The following is a 20,806-nucleotide window of genomic DNA, read 5'->3' as shown; positions in this document are numbered from 1 at the left end:
GCCGGACCTGTGAAATGGTATTCCATCTCAGTAACATTTATGGCATATCCACAGACTATGTAAGAAGTGTCAGGAAGTTACAAGTCAAGAACACTTGTCTCCACATCTGTGACGCAACATCGGAAAGGGGGCCATTCACTTAAATAACACACATTACAAAGTTGTATAACTTTGTAATGTGTGTTATTTAGTGAATAAATATGTAGCACCGCACTACCCCTTAAAGGGTAGCTTCACATGTACCAGATTCACAGGGGATTTCACGCTGCAAGTTTGCAGTGAAATCCGCTGCCAATCCTTGTACTGTGAAGTTTTCGTTCCACTGTGAGTATGTAACCCGGCCCCTTTAACCCCCTGCCACCCACATCATACATTACCTGCTCGGTGCTGTGGCTGCATGTAAGGCTCCCGCCTCCCGTCTGTCCCCATGAGCCAATCAGTGCTGCTGTGCTGTAACCATATTGAAGTTTATGGTACCAGGATTCGCAGCAGATTTCGCTGCAAACTTGCATTGTCAAATCCGCTGAGAATCCGGTACGTGTGAAGCTACCCTAATCTAAACTAGCCCCCTTTACAAGGTGAAGTATGGAGAGATTACTTCTCCAGTCCAGGTCTGCAGCTTGGGACCCTCCAGCTGTTAGGAGGCTACATTGTGCTGGTGAGCACTGCTTAATACACCTCTATGGTAAATGTTGCTACTATTTCCCATAACACTTTGATGAGCGTTTCACAGGAACTTCTCCTTGTGAGAAACGAACGTGTTAAGTTTGCACTCTCAAGTAGCCCAATAAATGTTACATTGACTTCCCGCCGCCTGTATATGAAGTGTTCAGACCTTTGCTGTGGCACCTCAGATAGCTTCCAGGTTAGTGGCTGTGTCTATAGATGACAGGCGGGTAGTCAGTCTCTCGCTGATGTGATGTATTCTTTCTGACACTCCAGAAGGGAAATATTGACTTTTTGCTTCCTTCGTCAGGGAACCTTAATTCTTTGTGATGGAGACTCCTTCGGGAGGTCTTTCTGAAAGGCAGACCATATATTATTTATAAGGAGTGTGAAACCAGTTTTTTTTTTATTCCTTGCAAAGACATATATCTTTTTCTATTATGATATAGAATGGGATAGTGTGCTAAACGCAAATGTTGAGAAATCCCATCTTTGTTCTGTAATGGTTAGACATACGAGAGGCCTATGTACATTGGCAAAATTGGCATTCGTGTTTTTTGTTTTTTTTACATTTCAAGGTTGTGTAATTGTTGGCAGATGATCAAAATGACAAGTTTGGTAGCCACTTTAGGCTACTATTTCACCTTGTTGGAAATACTGCATATTCTCAGCAGTAGAAATGACATGCCGAAAATTTGCAGCATTTACAACAAAACTAAAAAAACACTTTTAGGGGAAAGGGGGAAATTGTTGGCATCTGTTGGGCTGTGTGTGTATATATGTGTGTGTATATATATATATATATATATATATATATATATATTCGCCACTTCTTTTTATGGTTTGATATCTTATGTGCAAATACTGTGATTCTGGAAATATCAGATGTTTACCATTTTTATAACTTTAATTAATTTCTGGTAGAAGTGGAGATGGCAGGGACATAAGCTTGTTGCTGGGTCTGTCGAGGTTGTAGGGCGCCCACGATGGGATTCATCTTCAATGGTGAAATGTGCTATCTTGAAATGATAAACCCAGGCTGTGACAGTTCTGTAGGATTGACACTTCTCCCCTAGTGTGTGTGTGTGTGTGTGACGTATCAGTGAATGTCCTTTCCAGACATTCCCTAGAGAAACAAAAACTTCACAAGGACCCGTAACTCCAGACATAAAACTTCTGTCTCTGCCACCTCAAGTTCTACCTAAAATTAAAAATAGTTATAAGAATGGTTAACATCTGGTATCTGCAGTTATATAACAAGATATCCAGATATTCCCCTCAGATAGGGCATTCTATGGATGACAGCTGTTACCCTATGTCTATACAGTTGCATTTATCAGAGGTATAAAGAGTCTTTAACGGGGGGCGTGTCTAGATGCCGGAGTGAGCGGACGCACGTTTCAGAGCTCCGCTCAGAGCTGACCCGCCAGGCAGTTTACCCGCAGTTATCGGGACCCCACACACTCTGACCATGACCAGAAGAGGCTCCCAGAAGACGGCCACCAAGCCTCCGGCTCCGGGAGCCGTCATCTCAGGTCCCCTGGACACCTTCCTGGTCTCGGACCAGGCCGCCGCACACTCCAAGATGGCGCCGGCAGGGCGCCAGGCGCTGCAGCGGCTTGCGGAACATCCTCCCTCTCCAACCCGGCACTCGGAGGCAGTGGAGACGTCCGAGAGAGCCCTGGACTCACCCCATCTTGCCTCCGACCACGGCAGCCTGGCATCTGGTGACGGCGGCGAGGACCGAGGTAACCCGGCCCCACACGTGGCGGCCGCCATTACAGCCGAGGAACCGGCCGCCTCTTTAAAGGACCCGGTCCCTCCTGCCCCGCCGCAGCAACCTCCACTGCCGCCCAGGCCCCCACATAAGACCAAGGGCCCTAGAGTGACCCCCCCGCCTACACCGTCCTCCTCCCCCCCAGACTGGTTCTCTACGGGCTCTGAGGACAGCACACAGGCACTGGAGCACACTGAGTCCCCCCATGCAGGAACTGTAGGGACATGGGGGTCGCGGCAGTCAGAGTCTGATGAGGACATTATGGCCCCTGACCACCCCCTGAGTAAATACCTTAATAATATACCCACCAAAGAGGACTTTAAGGCCCTAATACAAGAAGTTAAAGCAGCATGCCGAGGGGAAATAGCAGCATTGCGCCATGACCTGCAGCAGGTGGGAAACAGGGTGGATTCCCTAGAGACTGAACATGATGATACCAGATCCTACATAATGGACCTACAGTCCACCGTTCTGGCACAACATAATGCTTTGGGGGACTACCAACGCCACCTAGAAGACCTTGATAATAGGGGGCGCAGGCACAACATACGCGTTAGGGGCCTCCCTGAATCCCCACATGCTGAAGACCTGAGAGAAATTCTTTCGGCTTTGTTTAATCAAATCCTGGGTACACCACGGGACCACGAGATAAAGCTAGACCGGGCTCACAGAGCCCTCAGACCTAGAGCTGGAAACTCCCAAGCAAGGGACATAATTTGCTGTGTGACTGATTTCATGCTTAAAGAAGCCATTATGCAAAAATCCAGAGAGTTGAATGATATTAGCTTCCGTGGAACCTACATTCAGCTCCTTCCTGACCTGTCGTGGGTGACGCTCCAGAAACGCAGATTACTACGTCCATTGCTACAATGTCTTAGGGATCGGAATATCCCCTATCGTTGGGGGTTCCCCTTCAGCCTCAACGTCCGGCGAAATGGAGCGACCCTGACCCTGCGCTCTGCAGAGGACTTGGAACAGTTCTGCTCTGCCCTGGATGTTCCGATGCCAGACTTACCGGATTGGGAGCTGATCCCCCCACCACCTCCCCCCAGACCAGTGTGGTCCTCAACTCGCCAAAGAAAAAAGCGGGGTTCTCAGCTGCGCTCCCCCCCGGACCTCCGATCCCCCCCGAGGTCCAACCCCCGCTGAACTGGATATCGATAGGTCTGATGGCGGATGTTCCCTAACCATAAAGGGGTCCCCCCCTTACTTTCTCCAAGTTGTCATTTAACTGCCTTAATTCTGTTTTAATTTTATTGTTTATTGCGGGTTAGCTCTGAGCTGGATGTAGAAAGAGTGTTTCCTTTTACTTTTTCGTATATACAAATCTTTAGTCAGTAAAGTGTCTGTTAGCTGGGGCATCTGCCTCGTTTCCCCCCTTCCTATCTCAGACCTCCTAGCCCCTGGGTGGCCTTATAGGGTCTCAGAGGGCCTTTAATATAATACATTTGCTACGGTTGTCTGGATAGGGACTGTCCGACTGAGTTGACGGTCACATAAACAATAGAAATGTTGTTGTTGTTTTGCTGGCTGTGGTGTTTTTATGTTGTTATGTGGTATTCATGTTTTGTCCTTCCTCCCCCCCTCTCTATTAGAACTGAGGTATCCTTCCTCCGAGTCCCAGCTGTTCCCTATGCCTGGAGATGGGACCGGCCCTACCCCTATCGGGCCCCCGCACTTGGTAGTCCACAAGGTATGCGAGATATCCTATCTGTTCGTGCCCTGTCATGGTGCGTCTGATTACGTTTAATGTAAAGGGCCTCAACTCAAACGTTAAGAGGCGTCTTCTTCTTCGGGAGCTGAGAGCTCTAAAAGCGGACATAGTATTCCTCCAGGAGACGCACCATGATAGGTCATGCACATTCAAATTTGCCCATTATCAATTTCCGACAACCTACTCAGCAACATTAGACAGAAAGAGGGCAGGGGTAGCGATCCTGATTTCCAAATCATGCCCATTCCTGGTCACACATTCAGATGTAGACACAGGAGGCCGCTACATTATTTTGGCTGGTACCCTACAGGGTTCCCCGGTGATCCTCTGTAATGTGTATAGCCCTAACACGGGTCAGGTGAAATTTCTAGCGACAGTATTTAATAAAGTCAGCGCCCTGGCAAACACACTCTCCTCTCCAACCCTCCTGGTGGGAGGAGATTTTAACGTCCCGTTCTCGCCTTCGACAGACCGCCACCCTCAGACCCCTGGCCCCACCCCGCAGACAGTAAGCCTCACGTCTCAGAAATTCCGACAGTTGATTAGGAGACATGACCTGTTTGACCTGTGGAGGGTGACGCACCCTAACGAGAAGACGTTCACCTTCTTCTCCCACCCACACTTAACCCATACCCGCATTGACTTTTTCTTTGGCAATATCTTGGGCCTGAGACTGACTGATCATGTTGACATCCCGGGGATTACCTGGTCAGACCATTCCCCGGTGGTCCTAGATCTCAAGGATATACATTCCCCTCGTCGGGTTTGCCATTGGCGCCTTAACGAGCTCCTGGTGAAACAATCAGCCCATAGAGATTCCTTGAGAAAATGTATCAATGACTACTTTCAATTAAACGTAGGCAGTGTGCCCTCACAGGCAACCCTGTGGGAGGCCCATAAGTCGGTTCTTAGAGGGCACTGTATAGCACTCTCCGCTAAGCTGAAGAAGGATGCAAACTTTCAGGCGCAGAACCTAGCTTCAAGGGTCAGAACACTGGAGACCCAAATGATCTCCTCCCCATCGGTTCGTATCCTCCGGCAGCTAGTGGAAACTCGTGCAAAACTGAAAGATTTGGCGATACTGAAGGTAGAAAAGTTACTGACCTACACGAGACATAAATACTACGAAAAAGCCAATAAAGCGCACTCTCTATTAGCAGCCCAGCTCCGGGATAATAGATGTATGAATTCGCCATTTGCCATTAAGGATCCCACTGGGGGTTTGACATACGACCCAGTACGTATGGCATCATTGTTCGCTGACTACTATTCTAATCTATACTCTCTGCCTTCCCAACTACCACTCGGCCCGGACGACAGAGCGAGGGCCCTTCAGGACTACCTGCTCTCCTGTCAGTTGCCAACCCTCTTACCAGAGGACCTGACAACCCTGAACAGCCCGATCACCCATGAGGAACTTGCGGAGGTACTTAAGGAACTCCCTAATGGGAAATCCCCAGGCCCTGACGGCCTCCCATACTCGTACTATAAGACCTTCACGACTGAGTTATCCCCGCACCTCCTGCCCCTATTTAACTCTTTCCTCTCCGATTCCCCTGTTCCACAACGAATGCTTGACTCCTACATAACGGTCGTGCCCAAACCAAATAAAGATCCTACAGACTGTGCCAGTTACCGACCCATCTCCTTGTTAAACTCGGATCTTAAAATTTTCACAAAACTACTGGCGAATAGACTAGGAGCGCTCCTTCCGAAACTCATTGATAAGGACCAGGTGGGTTTCGTGCTTAATCGTCAGGCGGGGGATAACACACGGAGAACCATAGACCTAATTGACGTCCTTAATAAAACCAGGACTGGAGGGCTCCTCCTGAGCCTAGACGCGGAAAAAGCCTTTGACAGGCTGGGCTGGCCCTTTCTGATGGCCACACTGAAAACCTTTGGATTTTCCGGGCCCTTCCTTTCCGCAATAAGCTCCCTGTATTCTTCCCCGACTGCCGAAGTGCGCCTCCCCCATGCCATGTCCCCTCGCATATCCATACATAATGGGACCAGACAGGGGTGCCCCCTATCACCCCTGCTGTTTGTCCTCTGTATAGAGCCACTGGCAGCTCGCATACGACTAAGCCCTGATGTTAAAGGGATACTGATCCATGAGAAAGAATTTAAATTATCTTTATTTGCGGATGACATCCTGTTGACCCTACGTGACCCCCATACTTCCCTCCCTAACTTACACAACATCCTAGACGAGTATGGGAGGTTATCGGGCTATAAAATCAACAAGACAAAAACGGAAGCCTTGCCAATTAATCTTCCACCTTCCCTGACTGAGACGTTACAATACTCCTTCCCTTACAAATGGAAAAACAGTGCCCTTCGGTACTTGGGAACCAACATAACCTCCTCCTTCTCCACCTTATTCAAAATTAACTTCCCGCCACTCCTGCAAGAAGTGACGGCGCTTCTCTCTAAATGGAACTCTCTCCCCTTATCCCTCCTGGGAAGGATAGCGGCCGTAAAAATGTCCATCCTCCCGAAGCTTCTTTATTTGTACGAAACCCTACCTGTCCCAATCTCCAAAAACTTCATGTCCTCTTTTCAGAAGGTACTCCTAAAATTCATCTGGAGGAATGGGCGTCATAGAATTTCAGCTCAGATTGTCACAGCAAAAACAGAACATGGTGGTCTGGGACTCCCAGATGTCCATAGGTATTACTTAGCAACTCACCTCCGCAGAGTCCCAGCGTGGACGTCTCTTTGGGCGTACACGAAATGGACGCAGATTGAGAAGCTGTGGCTGGCGCCCATTCATCCAGGGGTCTTAATCTGGAACCCCCTCCTAGACATCCCAGATAGAGATATGCTAGGCCCCATGCGACTGACTAGACAAATATGGGTGGAGGCTAAGGATAAATTTGCATTACAGTCTCGATTCTCCCCCCTGACCTCCTTCCTGTACACCCCCGCCATTCCTAACAGTATGGTGGCAGAAGCAGTCGACCCATGGCTACGTGCAAAAACCTTCCACTTTGCTGACATCATAGACCCTCTAAAGCGGACTATCTTACCTTTTTCTAAGCTTCAGGATAGATATGACTTGCCCCCGAGGGCTTGTCACTTTTATGACGACCTCTGCCAATATGCAACATCCCTGTGCGGAGACAGGCCTTTCTCCAAGCCTTCCCCCTTTGAGTGGTTGTGCAAACTAAACACGTCTACTAGTGGACTGATCACCAGTATACACAACTTGCTAGCTTTCCCTCCTAATGACCCTTCCCGAGGCTGGAGCTACATGTCCAAATGGGAGACGTACCTGGGGAGAAGCATCCCTTTCACACTATGGCAAATTATATGGTCCCAAGCGGCGAAGGCCTCGGCATGCGTCAGTTACAAGGAGAACCAATACAAACTCCTCATGCATTGGTATCATACTCCTGATTTACTGAACCGCTTGTTCCCGGCTACGTCTCCCCTATGTTGGAGATGCTCCCAAGTGCCAGGCACGCTGATACATATATTCTGGGAGTGTCCGCTAATACAACAATACTGGGGAGTAGTTAGAGACTTATTACACTCGGTCTTGCGCACACGACTTCCACTAGATATCCTGACATACCTACTCAATGTCCCACCTAAACGGTTGAGAAAACCTGAAGCCAGACTCCTCCTGCACATCCTTACAGCGGCCAAATGCGCGATACCTGCCATGTGGAAGAATACACAGGCCCCATCCCGAGATATGCTAGTCCAGAGGATTAGGGATATCAGGCGGATGGAGTACTTGACTGCACTGAACGACAATAGGGTAGAAAAGTTTGAGAAAATATGGGAACCATGGGACACGACCCTGGGCATCCTAACCTCTTCCTAATGTTTCTTCCCTGTCTCCCCCCTGTCTGTGGGTTTGTTTGTTTGTATGTTTGTATGTATGTTTGGTTCAGTTTTTTCAGTGTTTCTGTTTCAAAATACATAGTCTGACTACAGAGATTTGCTATGCCATTTCACCTTTGGCGAACAGGTGCTCTCTCCTGAGTACTGAGAGGAGAAGCAGTAATATGTACCCATTTACTAGGCCGCTCTTGTCCGTCCGTTACCATATTGTCAATATTGAAAAATTGGTACTCCTTCTACATTGATATGTGCTTCTTATAGATGTCTAAGCATTTCTCTGTGATTGATCCTTGTTATGTTGCTTTTTGATAAGAAAAAATTTAAAAAATTAAATAAACAGTTTTAAAAAAAAAAAAAAGGGGTTTCCCCCCCAAAAAAAAAAAATAAAATAAAGAGTCTTTAACAGACCTATTTTGTTTCTTTTGCTCTTTAGGTCTTGTCTCTCCTCTCTTTCATCTGCATTGAGACTATCATGGAGTGCTCGCCATGTGAAGGCCTGTATTTCTTTGAGTTTGTCAGCTGTAGCGCCTTTGTGGTGACCGGTGTGCTGCTGCTCATGTTTAGCTTGTCTCTGCACGAGCGTGTCCCTCACATCAACTGGATCCTGACGGTAAGTCATTGGAAAGCCCTTCTCACATTCACTATACTATATATAAAAGTCTACATGGTTTTCTTCTGTCCCTTATACATTCTAGTGTGTGTGGTCAAGATGCATCACTCTGGGAAAGAATGATCCCCCTTCTGTTCTGATGCTCAACAGGTCTTCACTGATCTCCACTTTCCATTCCTGTCTTAACCCCAACTTCCATTTCCTGTGTCTCATCCTTGACTGCTAATTTATTTTTTCCGCCAAGTCTGCCCCTTTTAAAATTTCTGCTGGACAACCCGTTTTGCTGTATCCATTCTATCTCTCCAATGTGCTGCATTTTGGGTGTCCAGTTCATAGTTTTGCATGGTCTCCCCCCCCCCCCCCCAAATAAAACACCAAAAACCTCAATCTAGTGATCATGTAGGTCATTCAGTTGGATCCATCCACCTATTGGGTATTTTGGTAATTAATAAAATTATCCTCTACTTAAGTATAATGAGAAGGGGCTTCACTTTGCTGAAACTAAAAGGGGGAGTTTACCTCTTTACATCTTTACACTTTTGTACTGATCTGCCCAGACTGTACCCCAGGTTGGCCCCAGGTACCCAGAGGTTTTTTGTGGTAAACTAAAAAATTATTTTTTTACATGTATTTTCTTCATTCAACATTACCTCACAGATTTGTATATGTCATCTCTAATAATCCATAGATCAATTTTGGCTGATACATTTTCAGCTCTAAGCATTGCATTAAACAACCCAAAGAACTAAGGAAAATGTCCAACTCTTTAGAATAATTAATAAAATATTTTATATAAATAAAATATTTTAGGGCTAACAAATAAAATATTTTAGGGTTCTGAGTAAATGCGAGTGCCACTAACATTTCACCAGTATTAACACAAAGGTCGACCACTTTTTGCTGCATTACCTTAGATCTGGTTCCCCAATATAACTAGTTATGTCCCCCCTCGTATATATGTACACACATACAGTATATGGATAGATCCTCCTCCTTTTTGTTGATGACTTTTTCTACAATCCAGAGTAAATAAAATTTTTGTCCCAGAAGGCTTCCATTATGTTCTCTATCCTTCCTGCAGATCAGACCAGTCACTGGATAGGATCTTGCCTTTCCCCTGTTCTGCCATTCATGGATGACACTTAAAAACTTTTTTTTTTTTTCCCCTGGACCTAATCCGCTGTAGAAATCATGAAAATTAAAGACTCTCTTTAACGGGCAGTATGGCCGCTAATATGTTATAGAATGTCTCTCTATGCTGTGCTGAAACTTTGTTTGCACGGCCCATTGACATGATCCCACTAGTTTGTTTACGCAGAGCTCCATCCTGAATCCCTCTGTGCTGTGAGCCCAGATGTTGAGCAGGAAGTCTCGGCTCTGCAGTACATTGGGTTCTGTTTTGCAGAGAGTGGTGAGGAGCAGGCTGGCGGTCTTAGGATTTCTGCTGACTTGTCTTTTATTCTCATGTCCGCTGAACACGTCATGGTCGGTGCCTGTGATGTGGGCAGCATTCAGAGGACTGCACTTAGGCATGTGTGTAATATTTCTGTCGCCTGTGGAAGGGCATGGCGTTCTCAGTATACAGCACTCTGCTTTCATTTCTTTGTTTTTGTCCCCACATTTTTATAGTAATGTTCTGTGGATGAGCTAATGCATGTCATTGTATCTGGTTGTGCTCCTCATAAACTGATGATGAGCTCTCAGGGATTCATTGCCCCAGCCTGTTAATGAATATAATGGAAGGCATGTGTCTGCTTCCCGTTGGGGCCCCATGCTGAAGATAACTTAAGCCAGGAGCTCACAGAAGTGGCAGCAACCAGCAGTGGGCGTTTAATGATGTGCAAAAAAGATATGATTGTGCAATAGGTTTTTATGGTTGTAATATACAACAAGCAGCATGCTGTATCCTAGCCATGTTCTCCCTATTGGAGGCTGTGGAACCTGTGGATCTCTACATGACAGTTCTGTCTAGTATGAATCACCCCACACAGTAATGCCTGCTGCAATCCATCATAGCTACACATGTTGGAAAGCGAGCACCAGAATGGAGTCTACAGCAGAAACACCCATTATTATCTACGTTCCTAAAATTCAATGGCTGACATATAACACCACAAATTCCTTTCTTTTTATATTGGTTAGAAGGTTTGTCAGGGGGTCCATTCACATCAGTGCTATGAATGTTGTCATAGAAATCTCTGTGCCAAAGGTCTCTGCAGAACCCTATTGCTCGACAATTGAGGCAGGATTCAAGGCTTTTATATTTGATCACATTGGTAGAGTTGGGTAGTGCCAAAGAGTGGTGAATTCTCTATATAAAACGGTTCTGGAATTGATGCAGGAAACAAGACTCCACCGATGTGATCTTCTCACGTGGATCTGCAGCATCATATAACATTGCTTGAGACTGATCTTGGATCACACACACAGCTATAGAGCGCTTTCCCATGTGTCACTACCTATAGATTTCTCTAAACTGCATTCTGAAAAGTGATGATCCAAGCTCAGACCTTCAGTGGTCTCTTCTCCCGTTTACCTCTGGATTTCTTTTCTGCGTTGTCACATTGTGCTGACCACCGGGAGGACAAATTCTGGCATGAAATGTGAGCGCGCTGGCACCCTGTTCTGCCACGTCTGCCCACGTATTGCTGTCTTCTGTGTTGGACAATGCTTCTCGGGTATAAACACTGCATTCTTTCATTGTCTCCTATGTCTTTTTGTTTTTTAGGATTTGGTGAACACTGGGCTGAGCACTCTGTTTTTCTTCATTGCCTCTGTAATTTTGGCATCTCTAAACCACAAATCTGGGGCGGAAATTTCAGCAGCGGTAAGAAAATCACTTTCTGAAGTTTTTCCAGTGAAAAGACAAAAAGGAATGTGCTTTAACCCTTCCTGCAACCCGTCTGCTCATCTATATGGCGGTATGGGTAGGACTAGTCAGTCAACCTATTAATGTCTGTGCAATAGCAACACTGTCAGCACAGGGCATTTCATTGCTTTTCTACTGCATTTTATAGTTGTTGGATAGCAGTGGAATCTTTATATTAAGATATAAAGATATTAAAAGTAGTCAGCAACAGGCAACTCCTGAAACGTGAAAGAACTTATCACTGAGGAGTTTGGTGCATTAATAGTTAACTACACTCTGGAAGTATTCTGTTACTTGGCAACAGATGCTGAGCGCTTATCCAGTATAACAGATGTCCCCTAATGTGCCGTACACAGCGGTCTCTGCTGCCACCTGGTGGCTGTGTAGGTATTCACCTGTAATCATTTCTTTAGAAACATCTACAAATAGCAAGTGAGCTGCACTCAATAGTTGAAGTTAAGGATACTATTAAATATATAGCTATGTGCCTTTTTGTCTCTGATATGATTTTGACTCTTAGTACCAAGTTCTCATAATGCGGTGACATCTGCCCTTCTCAGAACGTTAGGTGATGACAACATGGTCCATTCACAGGCATTGTGACTCTGCTTTCATTGACTTCTTACTAGATTGCAGTGGTTTGCTGTTCAGGAGTCTGAGAAAGTTATATCTCCTGTTATAAATTCAAAGAGGTTTTCTGGTTTTAGTACTGTACTAGGAAATTCCTAGTTAAAAGTTACACTCATTTAAAAAAAAAAAAAAAAAAAAGCTAAAGGTCTTAGTGCTGAGACCACCGCTTGTTTCTAAGTATAGATGAGCTCCTGCAATGTGAGTCCGTATGACATTTTTAAATGAGGGAACGTGCTGCCGTGTAAATTCAGTCCAATCATGCAGGCATATTCTAGAGCAGGAGGAGCTGAACAGTGTCTGAATGTGCCAGATTTATTGTAGTGGCTCAAATGATTGCTAATTCTGGTGCATCGCCACACTGTCTTGTCAAAGTTTCCAACACCTATTAGTTGGCTTAAAGGGAAACAATCAACAAAAATCAATATAAAGCTTGAAAATGCTGCTAATCATACACTGCAGAAACATCTTACCATTCCCTGTATCCCTGCCCGCTGTGTCCTGCAATCTTACTTTTACGAAATCCTGCGCTGTATGCAAATCGGTCTGAACTAGGCTTCAGGGTGGTCCCTAACTAGTCATGGTCCTGGGTCTGTCCAACTACGTTATCACCTCTCTGAGACGCCCAGTGCAGACCGATTCACATATAGCACTAGAGCTAATAAAAGTAAGATGGCAGGGATACAGGGAATAGTGAGATGTTTGTGCAGTGTATGATTAGCAATATTAGCAACATTCTTAAAGTCACACTGTCACCCCTTTTGTGCATTCTGACATCTCTACACAGGTGTAAAGGGTAAATTTAGTGTTTTTTATACCTTATTTTATATCATACGTCATGGCGCTTGTTCAAGAAAAAAGTGATCTTTTATCAACTGCAGACTGTGTTAAGTGGGTGGGGCCTCACTGCAATAGCGCCACTTAACCCCGTCCACCGCAACACCGTTGGCTCCGCCCCCTTGACACCCATTGGTGGGCCGCCCTAGAGGGGGTGCGGCCTAGACCTTTAGGCCAGCCTGTTCCAATGGCTGACGAGGGGGCGGAGCCAACGATGGCGCAGTGGGCGGGGCTAAGTGGCACTAATGCCGCAAGGCCCCGCCCACTCGCAAAAAGGAGGTGACAGTGTCACTTTAAGCGTCATATAGATCTTTGTGCTGATTGGTTCCCTTTAAATGGCACCAGAGCTCACAAGCCCACACCACTTTAGACGCAGTGGAAGTTTCTACAGCACATAATGTGGTTAAATACATGTACGTCAGTGTGAACGAACAGTGCCAGAGTTCTGCTGCATTTTTAATATTAAATCTGCTCCATAGTTTGTGGGAAGGAAAAGATTTCTTGTAACTAATGTATTCTTTGAATTCCCTGCTTATGCTGGACTTAGGGGTCCTGTAGGCGATCTTACTCTGTATGAACAGGCGTACAAATGTATAGCTTCCAGTCATTAGTTAGGACCACCTACTGGGCTCCTAAGCTCAGAATAAGCAGGGATTTCAATGAGTTACAATGAATCTCCTCTTGTAATACTGTATCCATCTGCTTAGCTCATCCAGCTTTATAACATGTCTGCAGATCAGACTGCTTGTTCAGAGGGACTCGGAGAGGAAAACTGCTACAAAGAGTGTGTCAGTCTGGAAATCTCAGCATGTCCTCGATTGACCCAGACAGCCCATAGAATTACATAGAAATGGTCTGATTTCACCAGCAGTGACGCTGCAGAGAAAATGAGCAGATCACAGTAGATATGGGGGGGGGGGGGGCAGTGGTATACCCTGTGAACTAGCCATTGATAGGCCCATCTAATCTTATTGAAAGGATTGTCTAAAATGAACAACCTGTGGGACAAACATCTGGTCCAGTGCAATGAGGTAATGTTACTAACTTCAGCATTCTCAACTTTTTTTTTTTTTTTTTTCCCTTAAATTTATAGGTTTTTGGCTTTTTGGCCACTATCTCCTATTCTGTGAACACCTACTTGGCATTCAGAAAATGGAAATTTGGCAGTAGTTCCCAGAACATGCGTCAATCCAGCGACTACATGAGGGCACGCAGCGAGTCACGAGACGTAGACTGCCGTCCTGAGATCCAGCGCTTGGATGCCTGATCTTTTGGGACCTTGTGGGAGGGTTCCATCCATGTGAATGGTTCTTTTGTTGATGTGGGAGTGCCTGGAAGCAGGTGTACCTTACAAAGGAGTTTTTTGGGAACAAAGACAGAATTTCAGAAGATTCCAAATGGCATGACCACATTCCCGTCTTAATGTTTATAAGGGTAGATGGGCCGCTGTGCGAGTAGTGAATGTCTTAGATCCTGCCATGGATTGTTCTTATATGGATAATGGACCAAAACCTGGGACCAGCAGCTCTCCAGTGACCTCAGTCCCAGCATGTTACTATTCCTTCCCTCTGACAGATGATGAGATTTTTCTGTCCTTATCTTTTAACTAGATCCCTTCTAATCCTGTTATTTAATTAGGTTTTCCGCTGATCATTATTAGAACACTTGGACTAATGCAGGAGTGATGGATGAGGTGGCAGAAAAGAAGTCTGAAGCTTCAGGATAGTAGTAAAGAAAAAAATGACGGTTTTTAATTTTTTTGTTAATATTTAACTTAATTTAAATATTCTGAAAATCACAAGTTGATTGAAAAAAATCTTAATCCCATCATATGTTACTGAAGGCTAAGGGTACAAGTCCTTTAGTTAGAGAAGCTATTCCGTATATGTCCCCACATAAGGACATAAAATGACTTGTCGGCTGGATTTAGATTGGCCCAATCCGAATCAGAATTCAGCTGTTTGTGTCACAGACTATAAATGAAATCCCTGTGATAACAATGAGCTTCCAGAGTACTGGGCAGGAGGAGACATCATGCAGAAATGTTCATTTTCGCTTTTATCCCCCTGGTAGATTAACAAGGATCAGGTATCAGTTTTAACATTTTATGATCACATAATAGGGGATTTGATTTTAAATAAGTACGCTGTTTCTTTATTTACAAGATCTGTACATTTTGATCTGTACAACTGAATTGCCCCTCACTGCTTTTCTATACCACAGCGATCATAGCAATATGATACCACTATACATATGCAATACACTATGGAATGAGAGTTACAGTTTAAGCAATATTTTAACACTGTTCATCAGCTTAAAGGGAATTTATCATTACTATAATCTGCTCTTAATTTGAAGGATTAGTCATCACCCCTGTCCTAAAAGGAGAGGGGGGGAAAAAAAGCTGGAGAAACAAAGATAAACTATACCTGGTTTGTTAAAAATGAAGTATGTCACTATTAATAGACAATTTGGTTTTGTGAAGGAGATGTAACTTATTATTATTTTTACGGTTTATTTAACTGTAGTTGTGCAAAAAAAAAAGTCACATTTTAGATAAGAAAAGCAAATTTTCATTGTGTAAATAGGTCCACACTACCTGGCCTTCCTTTTTGGATTTCTTAGAACATAATACTACATGTATGGCTAGACATAGCTTTCCTCAGCAGCAGCCATGGGTTACAGAGGTCGGATCTGCAGGGATCAGCGACATTCCCTTTTTCATAGCACTACAGATTAAACCCTACACATGACCAGCACTCCGTAGCAGTTGAAGGAAAATTCATACTTATCGATGCTATGTGTTTTTTTTATTGACATCAATGGGGCAAGAATGAAATGCACATGACTATGACTTTCATGACTCTTTAAAGCGAATGTAGCAGCAGTACATTCGCTTTAAAGATTTTCACATGTATAAAACAGCGCTGGTGTGGAGAAGCCAGTGCCACGGTCCTTTTTTTGAATCGCGGAATGGTTCCCGTATAAGGCGCCGTTCTATTCCTGGGGACAGGGCCCCCAGTAGGAGGACACCCCCGCTCCTCCATGACACGGCTTCATGAGAATCAATGGAGCCACATCATAGAGGGGCGGGGGTTTCCTCCCACTGGGGGCAGGCCAGCCAGCCTCCAGTGCTTCACCCCTGGCCCTGTGCCCGGAAATAGAACGGCGCCTTACACAGGAACCGGGCCACAATTCAAAAGAAGGACCACGGCATCGGCTTCCCCGCACCAGCGCACTTCTATCCATGTGAAAATCTTAAAGCGAATTTACTGCTGGTGCGTTTGCTTTAAAGGGAATCTGTCAGCTGCTATTCATGTTTCTAACTGTTGACACTGTTAGCTGTTAAGTCAAGGAAACACATGCTACCTTTCATATATCTATCTGTGCTTTCAGGATGTAGAAAAATGCTTTTATTGTCTGGTACAAGGCTCCTGATACATAGCAAGCTGGAATGCATCCTTTCCTCTCCCTTCCTGCTTGATTGACACCTGGAAGCTGAGTCCCAAGCAGGGTCAGGTATAGGGGGGGAGTAAGGAAGTATTACAGCTTACTGCTCTTCAGGAGCTCAGGAAAGCCTCTTTGGCTCTTTGTACTATAGAATAAAAGCATTTTTCTAGGTTATGAAAGCACACACAGATATATGAAAGGTACCATGTGTCTCCTGGTCCAAATATCTATCTTACAGTGTCAGCAGTTTGGAAAGTGAATTGCCACAGACAGATTCCTTTTAACTTCATTGACCTCTATGATTCTAACTGGTTTAATTACTGAGCAAAAAGCGGGGCTCCTTAAAGAGGATGTACCACTAGGTACATCCTCTTTAATCTGAACCCACGGATCGAACGGCGCTGTCACAGGGAAGCTGGTGCCACTGTCCGTTTTTCGGACCGTGGCCCGGTTCCCGTGCATGGCGCCGTTCTATGCACCGCAACCGGCCAGTGCTCAAGTGGGAGTGAATTCCCTCCCCTGTATGACGTGGCTCCATTCATTCTAAGGGAGCCGCGTCATACAGGGGAGGGAATTCCCTCCCACTGGGGGCGGGCCGGCCTACCTCTAGTGCTTGAGCACCGGCCGGTTCCGGTGCATAGAACGGCACTGTGCACGGGATCTGGGCCGCGGTCCGAAGAACGGACCGCGGCACCGGCTTCCCCGTGACTGTGCCTTTCGATCCGTCGGTTCAGATTAAAGAGGATGTACCTGGTGGGACATCCTCTTTAAGAGAGAAAACAGGCAGCAGGCATAGTATTGAAGATATAGGGGCAGTTCTGAATTGATTATACACTTTTTACAGTCTTAGTTTTATATTTCATTATTTTTTATCTTTCTAGTCACTTAGTCATATACGTACATTCATCGCTGATCATATTGCTTCCCGTCCCGTAGTCTTTGTGGTTTGACAGTCTTCCATGCACTTTAAGTGTTAACACATAATTCTCATGAGATTTAAACGTATAGTCTTGGATAACCTGTCAGAAGATGGTATGATGATTAAACCCAAATGCCAGTGTCTTAAACTGGTTACATACTCTATACCAATGATGTCAAACTCTCAGCTCTCCAGCTGTTGCAAATCTACAATTCCCATCATGCCTGAACAGCCAAAGCTTTGACTCTGACTGTCCAGGCATGATGGGAATTGTAGTTTTGCAACAGCTGGAGGGCTGCGCTGTACCAAGTGTGTGTTCTCTGGGGAAAAGTGACCCCTTTGTTTTAGCTCAGAGCGCATTAGGATTGTTTTTTTTTTTCAAGGTGGATTTACACATCACATACTTATTACAGAATCTGCACACAAAATACAGATTTTTTTTTTTAACTCTGTGGAAACAATATGCCACGGATTTTAGTCATGCTGAAAATTTACAGAACAGATTCTTATTGCATCCGCAAAAATACGGATCCCATAGGGTTCTATTGAATTTCAGTCTTCACTAGGGCCTGTCCCTTTTTTTTTTTTTTTTCTTTTTTTTGAGGGATCACAGCTCTGTACACAACGATGAATGGAGCCATTGAAATACATTGATCCTATTTTTTGTATGTAATTGCAGACAGAGTTGTTTGAGGTATGAATAAGGCCTAGGCCTGCAGGACTTGGAGTGGATATTTAGGCTGGCTTATACAGTGTCTTTTACTCATTATTTGTGTGTGCACAATTATGGTTTCAGGATGTTGTCTGAAAAACAGGACCAAATATTTCCAGCTTCTTATATGTTTAAGGCCCTGTTCCCACTGAGCAAAACTAGCGGAATGCCATTAGCCTCCCGCTCATAATGGGAGTCTATGGGAGGTGCGCACTCCTGCTCTGTCCGCGCTGAAGAATGAACATGTTTTTTCTTCGGCGCGGACAGGGCAGGAGCGCGCGCCTCCCAGGAGTCTAACGGCATTCAGCGGTGGACAATTTCGCTAGTTTTGCTCAGTGGGAACGGGGCCTTAGGCTATGTTCACACCTCATATTTTGGTCGGTACTTGTAGCCAAAATCAGGAGTGGAACTGACAGGTTAAAATTATAATAGATTTGCATAGTTTTGTGTTTTCAATCCACTTCTGGTTTTGGTTGAAAAAAAACTAAGAAATGTTTGCTTGAATTGGTGCACACTATGGTGGTGGAAGACCTAGACAGAAAATTGGTTGCTTTAATAAAGCTTTGAGCAATCCTTTTTTTAAAGGTTGTGGACACATATAATATATATATATATATATATATATATATATATATATATTATAATATAATTTTTTTTTTTTTACTGAAATACATGGATTTTGTTAAGAGTGTGGGACAGCTGCTGCAGCCTCAATCTATTGCTGTATGGGGTAAGGTGGAAAATCCCATTAAAATGCAATCTGTCCTTGTCTTGGCCTACAGACACTGCCATCTTCTCCTGAGCAGTTTGATAATGTTAGGGGACGTTTAGACCTTTGCTCTGGGGCTCAAGCAGTCTGACTAGGTCTGGACAGATTCCACTCAATAGGATTTATTCTTTTTATAAAACTCCGTTACAGAGAATGTTACTACTTGCATTTCAGTAAAATCCCCAGTGGTGTCAATATCCTTTTTATATTGTCTGTGTGTACAGCTTTAAAGGGGTTGTCCAGCAAAAATAGTTATAACTTTCTGACATCAGTTGATTTGAAAGAAAAAGATTTGTAATTTACTACTAATAAAAAATCTCAAGTCTTCCCATATTTATTAGCTACTGTATATCCTACAGGAAATGTTTTATTTTCAGTCTGACACAGTGCTCTCTGCTGACATCTCTGGCCGAGACAGGAACTGTCCAGAGCAGGAGAGGTTTTCTATGGGGATTCATAGAAAACCGAGACAAAGTTCCTGTCTCGGCCAGAGATGTCAGCAGAGAGCAGTGTCAGACTGAAAATAAAGCAACACTTCCTGCATGATAAACAGCAGCTGATAAGTATGGGAAGACTGGAGTATTTTTTAATAGAAGTAAATTACAAATCTATATAACTTTGATATCAGTTGATTTGAAAGAAACGAAAATTTTCGCTGGACAACCCCTTTTTAAGCCATGTTCACATACAGTAAACTTTAATATCAAAATAAAGCCGTAATTCTGAGGTAAAAATACAGCCATATTTTTAATATGGTGCATTTGATTGAAGTCAATAAGAAATGGATTGCAGTGCACACACTGTATAGATTAATGGCCATAATTAGAACTGTCAAAATAATCATGCTCATGACCTGTTTTTGAGAGAAACTTTTTTTTTTTACCTGTTCAGATTTGCTTTTTACTCAAGATTACGGTAGTATTTTGGTATCCTAGTGTATTATTTGGCATCATATTACTGTGTAGGACATAGCCTTAAAAGAGGTACTCTGGCAAAGCTTACTTAGAACGGACCTCAGCCACTGGAAGTCTGACATTACTGCACAGCAGCATTCCAGTGCTGCCGTTCTGTGCCATGACGTCAACTGCAGAGGCATCTCTTGCTTCCAGCTGTGCCACCCTCCTCTTAAGAGACAGTGCGGTGCTGTACTTTTGCTAGTACAGACTGTCTATCAGTCCTTGCCTATATATATATATATATATATATATATATATATATATATATATATATATTAATAATAATATATATACACACACACACACACAGTACGTTTCATTCAGATCCTTTCACAACCCTTAATGAAGACCGAGGTTAGTTAGAAAAGACAGAATGAAATAGCAGAACTTGTGTTTTCAGGAAATCTATTGTAATAACGTAAGAGAAATGCTCTTTAAAGTTTGTTGTATGTAACGATAAGCCATCTTGAAGTTGTGATACTAGTATTGGTGTAAAATCTGTCATTCATTTGCAGTGGACTGGTTTATTCAAAACATTCATATCAACCTCTCAGATGGCTGGAGACCTAGCTTTCCCTGTAGCACTGAGGAAAGTAACGGCGCCCCCTACCAGCCAGCATCACATGTATAATAGCGATACTGCCCCTCTGTGTGGAGCAGATACATAACAGCATTTTACATGGTGCTTATATATAATATTTTGTAATCTATGTTTTGTATGAAGGTACATGTCTCTTGGATGTAATCATTGCGCTTTGTGTATGCCTTGGTTTTTTCTATTTTCTAGTTTTTGGAATTGTCTCACCTCGTGTGCCTTTTGTATCGATCTGCACTTGTCAATCATCCGATACTTGTTTATTATTGTAAAGAGTTAAAGGGGAACTCCGGATAGGGAAAATGTTTTCCTATTAAAAAATACATTGAAAATTATATAGATGTCTCAATATTATGTATTAGTGTCTGCACAGTTCTGCCGCTCTGGTAATTGATTGACATCGTGGAAGTGAAGAAAACTGGCCTTCCTGCCATCCACTCTGTCTCTGTT

At 44.2% G+C, this 20,806-nt stretch overlaps 1 protein-coding gene across 1 annotated transcript in view; it reads left to right on the top strand.

Moving 5' to 3' along the window:
* The window catches only part of CMTM4 (CKLF like MARVEL transmembrane domain containing 4), a 35,427-nt gene extending 18,539 nt beyond the window's left edge, over positions 1-16,888 (top strand). The window contains exons 2-4 of the mRNA XM_069968499.1: positions 8,446-8,622; positions 11,351-11,449; positions 14,049-16,888. Of these exons, the coding sequence (XP_069824600.1) occupies positions 8,446-8,622; positions 11,351-11,449; positions 14,049-14,222 (450 nt within the window). The 3' untranslated portion in view covers positions 14,223-16,888. The remainder of the gene's footprint in view (positions 1-8,445; positions 8,623-11,350; positions 11,450-14,048) is intronic.
* Positions 16,889-20,806: the final 3,918 nt, after the last annotated feature.

The sequence above is a fragment of the Dendropsophus ebraccatus genome, chromosome 4 (assembly GCF_027789765.1).
Source record: "Dendropsophus ebraccatus isolate aDenEbr1 chromosome 4, aDenEbr1.pat, whole genome shotgun sequence".
NCBI classification, from domain to species: domain Eukaryota; kingdom Metazoa; phylum Chordata; class Amphibia; order Anura; family Hylidae; genus Dendropsophus; species Dendropsophus ebraccatus.
The sequence above is the reverse complement of the archived record's forward strand: the minus strand, read 5'-3'. Positions and strand labels throughout refer to the sequence as shown.